Source organism: Telopea speciosissima, chromosome 11, assembly GCF_018873765.1.
Source record: "Telopea speciosissima isolate NSW1024214 ecotype Mountain lineage chromosome 11, Tspe_v1, whole genome shotgun sequence".
In the NCBI taxonomy this organism is placed as follows: domain Eukaryota; kingdom Viridiplantae; phylum Streptophyta; class Magnoliopsida; order Proteales; family Proteaceae; genus Telopea; species Telopea speciosissima.
Genome location: NC_057926.1, coordinates 41,449,447 through 41,464,097, shown reverse-complemented (window position 1 = coordinate 41,464,097; position 14,651 = coordinate 41,449,447). Strand labels below are relative to the sequence as shown.

General features: G+C 39.0%; 1 protein-coding gene across 1 annotated transcript; it reads left to right on the top strand.

Moving 5' to 3' along the window:
* Positions 1 to 4,375: 4,375 nt before the first annotated feature.
* On the top strand, positions 4,376 to 13,963 carry LOC122646305 (telomere length regulation protein TEL2 homolog). The gene is made up of 14 exons (XM_043839836.1): positions 4,376 to 4,571; positions 4,765 to 4,793; positions 4,978 to 5,080; positions 5,671 to 5,845; positions 6,633 to 6,830; positions 7,104 to 7,264; positions 7,777 to 8,053; positions 8,721 to 8,935; positions 9,459 to 9,557; positions 9,648 to 10,183; positions 10,718 to 11,481; positions 11,910 to 12,108; positions 13,614 to 13,787; positions 13,872 to 13,963. The coding sequence occupies exons 1-13, from the start codon at positions 4,406 to 4,408 to the stop codon at positions 13,776 to 13,778; spliced, it is 3,087 nt and encodes a 1,028-aa protein (XP_043695771.1). The 5' UTR covers positions 4,376 to 4,405; the 3' UTR covers positions 13,779 to 13,787; positions 13,872 to 13,963.
* The last annotated feature ends 688 nt before the right edge of the window (positions 13,964 to 14,651 follow it).

Here is a 14,651-nt window from a genome sequence, read left to right as displayed (position 1 = left end):
GGGCCTGCCTAAACCCTGGCCCTGACCCTAGAGGCCTTAACCTAAACCCTGACCCTGACCCAACCCTGGCAGGGCCAAGAAACCCTCAACCCTGACCCGACCCTGCCAGGGTTTTCCCTAACCCGGCCCGGCCCGGCCCGGATTGACCCTGATAGGGTCGGGCAGGGTCGGGTTGGCCCTGAATGACCCTGTCCCTGAACTGACCTTGACTTTAATTTTATTTTTTTTTTGGAAATGGTTTTTCTTATGCCTGTAATTTTTACTATGCCAAAGTTGATCAGATTGTAAATATCACTTCAATGATTGAACAGAGTAAGAAGAAGATCAAATTACAACACTGCAACATTTGATTCAACTATTGATATTCATACTAGGCCTAATTCATACACAAATAAAAACCAAAGCAACATGGAAGAATCAACCCAAAAACAGCAGATCACACAACCAAGGGTTACAATGTTGCACAACCGATGAAAAATATACCTAGTAAAAAAACTCCACCACCATCAACCGTCTCCACTCATCCAGCGTCGGAAAGATTCACTGGAGTAGCGCCAAATTGTTCCAGGGGATAGATCAGAACTCGATCTGAAGCCATAATAGGAATCCAAAGCTTTTCTCTTCAGTAAATAAATCTCCATTCAAACGGCAAAACCTGCAAAACAAAAATCACATGATAAAGAAAAAGAAAATCCAAAAAACGAAAAAATTAAAGGCAACAACCATCACCAAAGCCAAGCAGCTTCTTCCTATAGATCAACCTTGTTCCGCCACACATCTAACCCAAAAACTTAATAGAAACAAATGCAGAATATATAAACATCAAAACAGAGAATAAACTTCGGATATCGATCACTACAGGCAATACCCACCCAAAGAAAAAAGAAATCACTACAAAGAAGCAATCAAACACAACTCCGGTTAATCATGAGAGCGCAAAAGGTCAAAAATTAAGAGTGGGAGAGAGATAGAGGGACAGAGAAGAAGCCATAACTTGTTGAAAAAAAACCCTAAATCATAGAGAGTGGGAGAGAGACCAGATAACGAGAGAGATAGAGGGACAAAGAAGAAGCCATACCTTGTTTAATGATTTGCAAGTTGCAAAGGAGCGACGGCACTTGAAGGCTCGACGAGATAACGAGAGAGAGGGAAGGAGGAAGAGGAAGGCAGGAGTCGCAGGGGCGGCGGCTTTTCTCCCTTACGGAGTTAAGGGATCTAGAGGAAAAGTGAAAAAATGAAATACGATGTAGGGTTTAGCCATGGTTTTTTTGTCTTTTCATTAATAATATATATACCTATAACTAATACAGGGCCGGGCCGGGCCGGGTTGGGTTAAACCCGAGGTCTTATCCCGAACCTGACCCGACCCTGTCAAGGTCAGACTAAAACTCAACCCTGACCCGCCCTTCGGGCCAATAGATCAGGGTCGGGTTCGGGCGGGTTCGGGCCAATCGGGCATTATTGACACCCCTAGTCTTAACTATACCGTCCTATGCTGGCAGCTTGGGAACTCCCTCAGTTTTCGGTGTTTATTACTTTTTGGAAAATTATGAGCGCCACCCCTTGAATTACACCCTTATTTTAATACAACCCCACTAAGTACCCAAATATCAAATCCAACCCAAAAACTAACGGGTTAACTGTGAAATACAAATGACTAAAATACCCTCTACACTAAAACATAAACCCCCTTGCCCCACCTCAATTTCTTACCAAAAAAAAAAAAAAACTTCAAACAAAGTATTTTTTTTTAATGAAAGTGTAATTAGGGGTGTCAACCGGTTGGGCGCGGTTGGGCATACCCGGGCCTCATGATGCTTAAAGCCTACACCATGACTGCCTGTTTAAGTATTCGGGCTGGGCTTGGTCGGGCTTCGGGCTATAATCGGGTAATATAATGGGTCCTTAATCGGGTCTTAAACGGTGCAAAGCCGGGCTATGGGCCTGTTTAAATATAAACAGGCTTTAATGGTGTAGCCCGTTAAAACTGAATATTTTAATTTTACAAATAGGTATACCATCTTGCCACATCTTTTCTATATTTTCCCATTAAAATTGAATATTTCAACCATTGGAACATGATCGATTCATTAGAAATAGGCTGAAATAGTGCAACTTGTGTTGGCCCATGTCCCATGCTATAAATTTAAGCTAAAAATATATCATAAAAATATACCCAATACATCAGGCCCAATCCAACAGAAAGTTAATGTCATAAAAATATACAGCCAACCCAACAGAAAATTAATGTCATAAAAATGTACAGCCCAACCCAACAGTAAGTTAATGTCGTAAACAGATTTGGCCCAAAAAATCAAACAAGGCCCAAGCCCATAGCAAAATTTACAAGTTAAAGGGTCAAGCTAGGTTGGGCCTAGAATTGGTCAGTCCGGTTAGGCACCCGACAAGCTAAGACCCTGCAACGGAACCGCCCAATTAGTAAACGTGTTGGACTCAACCCCGACACGTTTAGTAAACGGGCCAGGCTTTAGTCGGACGAGCTCGATCGGTTCTGCCGGGCTGTGCCTGGATTTGACACCCCTAATATTACACATAATACATATGGTTGGGCACACAGAGTCACAAACAAAGTCTTGACTCTTGGTTCTCTGTAAAACGATGTTCTTTGATGCAGAGAAGTGCAGATTGAGGGAGAAAGGAAATGGGTAGGCGAAAAATCTCTTCCAATGGCTAAGGAAGCAGCAACGCATCTTAAGGGTGTCAAAACCTAGCCCGAACAATTAAGATCGACCAAAACCTACCCAAAAACCCCAGACCGAACCGAACCAATCCTTATTGGATTGGTTTTGGGTTGGGGTATTGCAAGACCAGCTGAAAATCGGACCGCACCGGACCGATCGATAACAAACCGAAAATCGAAACGAATGAAACCGATAAAAAACATAGAGTACAAGGTTATGAATAGGTGGATTGATTACCCATTGATTTCAATATTAGTGAGCAATTTTCTGGTTGTAAGGGAAATTGTTACAAATCAATGAGCATGAAGTTGAAAAACAGGAAATTGATTTGTAACCATGCTTCTTCCATTGATCTCCTTGTTTACTATACAAAATTAGTTGGTTATCCAAAATGATTTGATAGTAGGGTTCTTTTTGTGATTTCAATATTAATTATCTTCTTAGTGATTATTCATTGATTTCAATTTTAATTACCTTCTCCTTACAATTAATGATCAATAACTATATGATTTGTAACAATGATTTCGCTACAAACTCTATTTATCCATTGATTTGAATATTAATTATTTTCTATTTTTCTCCATATAATTTATTCTTCTTTGTTTGAATTAGTGAACATATCAAATCATTTTTCTTATTTTTGGTTGTATATATATATATATATTTTTACTTGAGAAGGTGAATTGAAGTGTTTTTATTGAATCTTTTCTCATTACAAATTATGAATTTAAGATTTCATTGTGGCTCAAATCGATCTAAACCGGTATTAACCCGATATTAAAATTTTGAAATAAACCGAAATCACAATGGAACGAAACCGAAACCGAAACGATAAAAAACCGAAGTTTAGACCGAAACCGATAAAAAATCGAAGTTTAGACCGAAACCGATTCAACCCGACTGAAACCGAGCCGAACTCACCCTTTGACACCCATGTCGCATCTCCATAACTTCTTCCAGTCCCTCTAGATCTCAAATCAGAGCTAAGAAAGAACAACAAGATAATTGGGGGCCAAAATTTCCCGTAATGAGGACAGTTTTGTTCATCTGACACAGTGCAAGCTCCACTTTTGGTGGAGAAAGAGTAGCTGTTGGACCAGCTTGAGAGAGTGGGGGTTACAACCAGTGCCTAAATTCTTTTTCCCGATTCCGATTGTAGTTCGAAGGGAGAAGCGGAAAGCAGCAGGAGGAAGTAGAAAATCGTTTTGGTTTGCTTCATTATCCCGTATTCAGAAAATAATGTGAAAATACCCATTTAATTTTCTGCTTTTAACTTTCTTTAATCACCATTTTTATTGTTCGTAGAAAGTTTAGAAACTCTCTGTTTCTTTCTCTTTCTCTCTCTCTCTCTTCTTCATTTTCACCATCTCTTTAAACGAAGATCACCTGGTGATAAAAAGTCCTAAATTTTGATGGTTCTGTCAAAAAAAATCTGAAAATATGAAACATCTCAAGGTTGTCTTCTAAATCTAAAGCATCCAGAGCAATTGGTGTAAGATTTGTTTCCTTGTTAAAATCGTTCAATTTTTCCCCCTCTCCATCTTATTTTCTTAGAAACCCTAACTGCAAGATCAAGAGTTAGTGGGGTTGCATTAAAATAAGGGTGGGCAAAATTGTCTTTTAAAATTTCCTTTACTTTTTCTGGTGTAAGGGACAGAGAGACCAGAAGAGAAATCTGAATCCAAAAATTCTTAGCAGCAGTTATGGAGGAGTCTACGAGAAAAAGAAGAGAACTCGAATCCGAAATTCTTGAAAAGGTTGGAGAGGTTGTATCTGCCATTAGAGAAGCAAAATATGTCGACCATGTTATTTGTTCTCTGCACTCCATTGCAGTTCATCTTTTCCCTGTAGATTCGTCTCGTCTAACAGGTTAGCTAGACGAAGCCTTGATCATTAAATTCTAGAACTAATCCTTCTTTGTCAATTTAATATATGACTAAGTTCTTGTTCCACTCTGAACAATATCCATCACCTATGAGGTTTTTGGGTTTTTTTTTTCAGTTCTATTTACTGTAAAATTAACTCCTACAATGTTATTAAATCAATATTGTTCAAATTGTAGGATGCGTTGATAGCCGCTTCAGGAATCAGGTTTGTCAAATTATTGTGGGTTTGTTTCGGTAGTGATTTAAATTCAATACCTTTTCGTCTCTATATAGGGAAAGCTGCTTTGATTTTATATAGGACCCCATTGCTTCATTTAGTGTTGTAGAAAATGATCCACAATGCCTATCCTTTTAGGCTTGTTCTATAATACCTATTTTTGGCATTTCAGCTGCTCAGCGGCAGGATTTCTTCCCCTTTTGAGAGGGATGAATGGTGGGATGTTTTCTATCATGGAGCAGCATTTCCGACTCTGGCTAGGGTTTTAATATATAGTAAGATATCTACGTCTCTTTTTAGTTGTGTTTTTCATGTGAATTCACTATTATGGGATTGTCGTTTAACTAATTTTTTTAGGTGTCGATATCTAACACAGGTACAGGGCTTCATCTGTCAAAACAAACAAACACACACACACACACATCTAGTGTGGCTCTTGTTGTGAATATTATCTTTTCAATAGTGCTATCCCCCCCCCCCCCCCGGCAGGTAGAAATCGGAAGGGTCTACATCCCATAGAGACATGGAATTCTGGTGTCCTAAACAGAAGTTTACTTGTTACATAGACTTTCCCTCCAGTTTCTACTGAATACTAGCTTCTTTACTTCTTATATTCTAGATGTTTTGCTTTGTTGTATCAGGCTTATACGTATTGAAAATGGGAGATGAAAGATAGGTTCAATAGAACTATTTTTGTGACCCACTCGCCAGATTTTTTATGGCCTAAAGTTTGAGAATTGATTGTTAAACATAATTGAAATGATCTAGTTGATATCTAAAGTCTGGTTGGAGAAATAATAATGTTATCATTGTGATGTTTTATATGCCCGTTGTTGTTCATGCCCTATGTTTTTTGTACATGTAGATGTTGCCTTGGATTGGCTAGCTTGTTTCCCTTTATCAGCGCGGACACATGTGTATGATTCATTCTTTGTTAAAGGGCCTCCTTTTGAGGTTGTTCAGGCTATAATTCCTGCTCTTCTGAAGAATGGAATTAAAAAAGATACTGATCTTAATGTTGTCTGCTCAAATGTGGAAAGGTATCTGGCTATTTTGTAGTATAGTCTATATTTTTGTTGAATATGCACCTTCGACATATTACTTTCCCTTTGAGACTTCATTCTCTTTGAAAAAATCATATTAGTTTGGCATGTGGATGACTTTTGGGGAGGGGCACATGATGGAACCTTTGCATCACAATATGGTCCGGCCCTTCTATAAAAATATAGAAGTAACCGTGTAAGCCATAGCCAAGGTTTAAAATCTCGTTTTGTTTCGGTGTTTCAGTTTGACCGAAATTTCATTGAAATATGGTATTTTTTATGAGTTTTGCTTGGCCATTTGTGGGTGTAAAATGCCGAAATAATCGAAATTTCGACGAAACCGTGCATTTTTTAGACCGAGATTTCGAAAACGAGATGGCCGAAAATTTTGAAGTATTGCATTTTTTAATTTGATGTTGCATTTTGTTTCGACTCTACCAAAATACTCGAAATATTCGAAATTTCGACCGAAACGAAACGAGATTTTGAACTATGGCCATAGCTTTGTATACATATCATTAAACTTTTGAGCATTTATTATCTTTTCCTTTTTGTATTATTGAGGGGTATGTCTTACACCAAGATGCCAAGTTGTTTTCACTTAACCACTCCCACCCCTCCTCCCAAAAGAATTGAAAAGGAATAGGAAAAAGTAAAATAGTAAGTGCGATTGAAAGTAGAATCAATATTATTTAATGGTTAAAATATCAGCACACTTTTGACATATTGCTTTGCCGAATTATAATGGCCAATTGCTGAGTGTGTTCTTTCTTTATTATAATAGAATTCTGGTGCTATGCTTGCTCGACCACAATGGCGTGCTGCAGATGGCTAGAGATTTTGGTGGTTCTTGCTCTTCAGAAAAATTTACTAATAAGCTGCTCAAACCGGACATGTTGGTCTTCACATCTATGATTGCACAGCTCGTTGCATCTATTCCTGACAAGGCACGATTGGGAGCCCCAGCTGCGCTCTCTTCAGAGTATCCCCAAATGATTTTATTAGAAGATTTTTAGCTGTATATTTTAATGTAGATAGAAGTCTCATATAGAATTGAAAATCGAATTGCATTTCATTTGCCAGGCAGCTTAACAAACCCATGTTAAAGCATTAGGTTTTTGAATATTGTATATTCTATTCTTCATCTTCCTGGCTATTTAATTTTGGGTAAAGGATTTATTCTTACATTTCTGTTCTTTCTTCTTTTTGTTTTTTCCTTCTGTTTGTCAATGTCTGTACTTAACAGCTATCATAGTCAGTTCTTTAAGCAGGTCATCATTCAGCTTCTTGCTGGAGCAGAAGAAAGGTCTGTTGAAATATGTTATAATGAAGAGGCATTGGATCAAAGTGTTTCAGATGGGACCTTCTTATTTGTTGGGGAAACATTTTCTCGTATCTGTCGACGGGGATTTGCAGGTGATCTTAGATAAACTGAAATATTTGAAATGCCTTTCAGATTGTGCAAGGTCCTGTCTCCATAACAAATTTGTTGTTTTTCTCGTCAAACCATATTTGTCAAGGCGTTGCCTAGGTGATCGCCTTGGCATCCAGTCGCCTTGACAACTAGTGTCGCCTTGGTCGCTTAGGCGGGCGTTTGGGTCGCCTTGTTGGTGTAATTAAGGTTTAGGTAGGGAAAAAAAAGCATTGGGGCACATCAAATTTTTTAATAATGAAAACTCCTTGTAATGTAGTATAATTTATAAGCTGAACCATGCTAAGCCGAAAACATTTTTGAAGCACTGGTGATATGCTGAGCTAGAGACACTGATCATTATTAATTCTACATCTCTTGAGCCAATCAAGAATTAGGAGATACTGTTCATCATCATCAACTGTGCATAGCTAGACCAAGCTCTGTCATTTTTTCCTTTCTTTCTATTATGTGGGATGGTTTCAAAACTCACCAAAGGGTAAACTCTTATTTGCAGATATATTGCTAGCAGAAGTGATCCCTCGTATTCTTGGACATATTCGGGGTTGCTTATCATCGGATGTTGATATTATAGACCACAATCTGTTCAAATCAAAAACAAACTTCCAGTTCTGGTTTAAGATGATTGAGACAATAAAAGACTCATATGCTGTGGAAAGATTGTCTGAACGGTTATTACATCAGCTCGCAACTGAACATATTACTGATATTGAAGCTTACTGGACCCTATGGATATTGTTTCATCGAACTTTTAGAAATCAAGCATCAATAAGGTGAGTGCCCATTTATTCTGTGTATGCGTATGTAACAGATTCTGCCCTGGTTTACTGGCCAATATTTTTCCTCTTCTGCATTGCTTTATCGCTTGTTCATTTGTCATTTGAATTGTTGCATTTTCTTGTCATTATTTTGTGTTGCATTAGAACTGTAATCCCATCTCATGCAGTTAAGGTTGATGATTTCTATATTTGTCCTTTGCATAAACTTGTTCCTGTAATTTTACTATCATTATCTTTTTGGAGCAGCTTATCAGTTGTTTGATGTTGCCCTGTCATTCCTTTTCATTGTAAATCATTTGTTTGCAGTAAGTGCACAAGCTTCTATGACATGATCAATACTGTATGTCCTTCCTAGCTGTAATTTTCTTAGTGTTTTAGTCTCTTGAAAGATGTTCTCTTGTTGGAGTCATATGTTCAGCATTTACATGTTCTGCATCTTCATGCCTTTCTGGTTACTTTATAGAATATAGTGTTGTTGATTTGTCATCTTTCAAATGCTGTGTGTCTGTTAATAATCTCAGCTTTTCTGTTTTATTTTATTGATGCTGATAAGCAATATTCACATTCCTTGAGCTTTAACATTTCAAACCTATTTCATCGTACTATTTTGGGTTGAAACATAACGTTATCATGTTGATTTGTGATGATTTCTCTTTTTCAGATCTATTTTTGTTGACAAATGTTTACTCTGGAAAGTATTTCCTGTCTGTTGCCTGAGGTGGATTCTTCAGTTTGCTGTTCTTGATTGCCCTCCAAGTTCTGATTCATTGACAAAAGGTCAAAATACTCAAGGCCTCATCGATATAGTGCAGCGTCTGGTTGGGGTTTGGTCTAAACGTCAATTTGTACAATCAGCTGCAATGGAGCAACAAACATGTATCCTCCTTTGCGCTGCTGCACCTTTATCTGTCCACTAATATATGCTATATTCTTGAATATCCAGAGATTAGAAAAGAAATAAGTGGCATAACATTTCATTTTCATGAAAAGTCTGATATCTAGCATCCATTTGATACCATGAGACATAATAACTTAATGAATAATGTGCTCTTTGTTTCCAGATTTACCACTTATAGTTTCCTTTCTTAAGTAGTCAACTGTAAGCAGTTGGGATAAGGCATATTGAGTTGAATTCTTTCCCTTTAGTAGATTTCTGTAAAATTGATCCATCACAATATGGAAAAACTGACTTGGAATTTCAGAAGCTCTCCCCCCCCCCACCCACCCCCCATCCCCCACCCCCCCCCCCCACCCAAAGAAAAAAAAAACAGGTGAAAATAACAAGATTTAGGTAGCTGCATTATTTGTTCATTGTATATCTTATATTTAGGTAGGTGCATTATTTGTTCATTGTATATCTTATTATCTATATTCTGCGGCTCCTTAATTGAAGGTTCAGATGTAACTGCGGCAGTCGGCCTATCCTTGGAACAAATGTCGAAAGAAGAACTAGAAACAACCAAGGATGTGATGCCCTTAATCCTTCAGGGAGTTAGCTGTAGATTTCTAGACTTTCCCTATTCATTGTAGTACCTTTCCACTTGAGAGTTTATATTGCGTTCTTATATCTGACCATAACTGCTTGTAGGTAGGCTAGAGAGCCCAGTTACTTTAGTGCGGAGAATGGCTAGTTGTATAGCTTTGGTGTTTTCTAAAGTAGTTGACCCGAAAAATCCTCTTTACCTTGATGACAGTTGTAGCGGGGAGACTATTGACTGGGAATTTGGGTTTAATAGACAACCAAAACGAATTCCAGCTAGTTCAGATTGCGTAGAAAAGGCCGATGATGAAGTGAAAAGTTTTGTGTCTGAGCTGAACAAGGGAATCAGTGGTGCTGCTGATGGCAGGAAAAATAACAATGTGAAGGGTAGGTACAAGAAATCTGAGTTAAAGCTGGTTGATCCAGATGAGATTGTCGACCCAGCGACTCTAAACAATGACTACTCCTCTGATGAAGACAAAGATGATGATGATTATGATGATGACAGTGAGAATTCTGAATGCCTAAGCGACTCATCTTTGCAACCATATGACTTGTCTGATGATGATGGAGACTTAAAAAAGAAATTCTCCCAGCTGGTCGATCTAGTTGGAGCATTACGCAAACCTGATGATCCAGACAGTGTAAGTGTAAATCTAACATACTCTGGTGAATAGATGGCAAGGAAGGTCAATCAATGATATATATCATTGTGCTGTGAAGATAGACAATTTAAACCCCGCACTTATGCTGTGTCCCTAGAAATGTTGGAAATTAATCCAATGGGATTATCTAAATCATCCATTTGATGGTAAAGTGCAAAACAAGGGAAAATGGAAGCCCTTTCGGGAAGATACAATAGAATGAAGACTTACCTCGTTCCTTCTTCCCCAACCCCTCCCCCCCCCTCCCCCCTTCCAAAAAAAAAAAAAAAGTTTCTTTCCATTTGGTTGATGTTGGCTTCTCCTAGTTAGCCATTCTGTGGGTGGTCTCAAAAGGACCACAACAGGGTCAACCCATGCCCATCCTGTGAACTATGTGCACCATAGTATGATCACTGTATCAGTACTAACTAATGGATCGTTCTAATAGCAAATGAAGGTGTACTTTAGACTCCTTTTAGTTGAAATGATGATGAAAAAATAAAACCTTATTGTTAGCTAATTCTAATATTTTAGGTGGAAAGGGCACTTGATGTTGCTGAGAAGCTTGTAAGGGCATCACCCGATGAGCTTCAACATGTATCTGGTGAGCTTGTGAGAACATTAGTGCAGGTCCGTTGTTCTGATTTCACCATTGAAGGAGAGGAAGATTCAGCAGAAGGAAAGAGGCAACAAGCACTGGTTGCATTGCTCGTTACATGTCCATTTGAATCTGTTGCTGCTGTAAACAAATTATTGTATTCACCTAATGTGGATATCAGTCAACGAATTCTGATACTTGACGTCATGACTGATGCAGCACAAGAGCTTGCTGATGCTATAAGCAATAGACCGAGACATCCGCAAGGGAATTTAATATCGACTTCAGAGCAGCCATGGTTCTTACCTCAAAGCAAGGGGCCTCTTGGAGCAGGCTCTTGGAAAGAGGCCTCGGAAACAGGAACTTCATTGAGTTGGTCATATCGCTATGAGAGGAATCTTCCATTGAAACCTAGTCAGATAAAAATTGGGAAGTCACGTAGATGGAGCCTCCGATCAGAAAAGATGCAACAAAATCAGTTGGAATATTCAAAAAATAAGTTTCCCCTATATGCAGCAGCATTTATGCTCCCAGCTATGCAGGGGTTTGATAAGAAGAGGCATGGTGTTGACTTGCTTGGTGGGGACTTTATCGTTCTTGGGAAACTTATCTACATGCTTGGTGTTTGTATGAGATGTGTAGCCATGCATCCAGAGGCAATGGCTTTAGCTCCTGCCCTTCTCGACATGTTAAGCTCTAGGTACAGTGTAATATGAACCAACTTATTATTAGAGGGGAATTCCAGTAGCAATGGCCACCAATAGCATTCTGGTATATGTGGTGCAGGCACGATGTCTGGAATCTTTCACTCCATTTGTTCCATCTTCGAGATCTAGTACACCAACACTCAACCTTCACACCAAAAGGAGCAAGACTAACATGATTGGTTGATACATAGCCACTTGACACATGGAGGACAATTATAATCTTTTGATGCAGTTGTTTTTGGCTTGCAAATTTTCCGGGTAGGATCCATTGGATGGTTGGAATCACGGCTCATGAATCTGCACCACATTTACCAGTGTGCTATTGGTAGAAGATCCCCATGCCTGTCAGTTATGTTGGAACTTTGGGTCTTAAAGTAGATTTCGTGATTATTTAAAGTTTTTAACAGTTATTTTCATCCAGGGAGGTTTCACATCATGTGGAAGCATATGTCAGAAGATCAGTGCTGTTTGCAGCTTCGTGCATATTGGAGGCACTTCACCCTTCTTTTGTAGCATCTGCTTTGGTTGAAGGCAATGCTGAAATATCTAATGGACTTGAATGGATACGCACATGGGCCCTGCATGTTGTTGAATCAGAGACGAATACTGAATGCTCAACAGTAAGTATCACCAAAGCTCTATGTAAGCTAAGCATTAGGGGAGAATGTATGTATAAATAAAATTTTAGTGGTAACTAAGGCTGTATTTGGTATGCATTCTTGAAATGCATTCTAGGTTGATTTTGCATTCTCGGATGACAAAAATAGTTGTTTTTATCATCTGAGAATGCAAAATCGACTAAGAATGCATACCAAACACAGCCTAAGTAAATGCATTTTTCATTCCACTTGTATCATTGAATGTACAATTCACATTACAAACTAGGAAAGGGAAAGTTTGGTCTACATCAGTTAGCTTTCTTGTAGCATATGGCCAATATAACCACTTACCTGCTAGTTCCACCTTTAGCTCCTCCCCCAAGTCCCAACACCACAAGCAAATTATATATATATATGGGAAAATCTTGTTGTAACCAAGGTTTGTTGCAACAAGATTGTAACCCTACTTTTTTTCTTCAATGAGGATACATCCTGTCATTTCTCATAAAAATGCATTAAATACTGCATTTAATAACTTTTTGGAATAAGTCAAGGGGCAATTAAAAGGAGGTTACAACTTTTTAGTTCACCACTCTGGTAACAATACAAGGGAATCAACATGGATGAGATTTTTTATTGAATGGGGGGCGAGGCCGCAATTTCACGCTCTCCTGTGTCTGGGAGCAAATTCCACAGTTCCACACTACCAGGCAACTTTCTTTTTCCCATATAATATATATTGTGGGGCTTGACGACGATAGGGGTAATTCTGAATCCTATCGTGGCTCTTGGAGTCTCTCCTCTTTCCCCTATTGTAGTCTCTCTTTCTCCCTCTCAGTTCTCTTCTTTCTTTCTTCCACTCTTCTTCTTCATAGATTCTATAACAACAACAAACTCAGCCTTATCCCAGCTTAATGGGGTCGGCCTTCTTCATAGATTCTGGTTGGTGATATTTGATTTTGCTACAAACACCATCATTTATGTAAAACTTTTGGTAATTGACATACATAAACCTGTTTTAAAGTAAAATGACATACCAAAGCTTTTTATGTATCATTTTCCATAAATTAGTAGAGTAAAAATCTTGATGTTATTCTTATCTTTCCCATATTTTATTCCTAATTGTGACATGGTTTGCCCATGTAGAATATACTGATTCTACAGAAGCTATTTTCACATTATTTTCATTAAAACAAATGAAACATGTCAAATCACCCCCCCCCCCCCGAACCCAAAAAAAAGAAAAAAGAAAACCCAAGTGAAAATATAGTGAAGCCTAAGTTATCAGGTAAATATTTAGGAAAAGAAAAATAAAATCCTGAAAGAGAGCTCTGAACCTTTAAAAAAAAATTGATTACGTCTGTAGCTACTGTAACTGGGTTGAGAACCAAATATTTAAAATTGTGTTGATGGATCGTAGTCTAGTAGTATCTTGTTTTATTGTTTTCCCATTATCTCTCTGTCCCTACCACTATGAATTGTTGTTTGCTGTGGTGACTGAGAACTGGATATTAATATTTGTGTAGATGGCACTGACATGTCTCCGACTTCATACTGAGATGGCTCTCCAAGCTTCTCGAGTGCTTGAATCCACAGACAATACATTCAAGGCAAAAGGCACTGATGTCTCAACTAATCTTTTGAAGGGGGAAATCAAGATAACCTACTCAAACATGGGATATCAAATTTGAAGCTCTGGTATAGTCATGCATGCATTCTAAAGCATTGCATCTAACTTCCCTTACTTCCCTTGTCCTTTTGTAATTGTGAGGCTGGCCGTGGCAGTAATTTTTGTAACTCGTTCATGTTCAGCAGTGGCTAATCAGTGTGTAGATAAATTGTATACTAGTTGTTAATTAATGAGATATCTTGAGGCCTAGGTGATTGTCATTGGTCAATTGGATGGGCCAGATTGTGGTGGAAAGAAATTGAATTGGAGGGTTTTTTGTAGGTAAAAGGGGGGGGGGGGGTACCTCTGGAATAGAATCTCCCTACAAGCAGGGGCTGAACAATCTAAATTAAGACAGGTGGCTCCCCCCCCCCCACCCTCCCTCCACAAAACAACCAAGCCCCGTCCCTCTAGCCATGGCTCATGGATCCATCTCTCTGGTGCCAACTTCTACTCTAGACACATTGGCATCCCATCGCTTGCATTGTTTATGTACTGTGGGTATAAATAAAAACATGTGCAATAACCCCAAGGGGCAGTGCAGTTGACAAGGGACGAGGCCTAAGGAAGCTGAAGGTCTTGCGTTTGACTCCGCCACCCGCCTGAAAGGAAACTCCGTGGTGAACATGGGGGCCCCAGTATTCCCGATTCGTGTGTTATGGGGTCATGCATGAACCCTGGGGGAATTAGTCGGCCAGGGGCAGGACACCTCTAGTTTCCCCCCCCCCCCCCCACTCCCAAAAAAAAAAAACATGTGCAATATGTTCATGTGAGAGGGGGGGGGGGTGTTGTCATTAATGCCCCTTCCCCTATTATCAGATTTCAAAGGGGGTTCTCTCTTTTGCCCGAAATTGCTCTCGGGCAGTGTACTCCGGTGTGCAGGTTCTAACACACC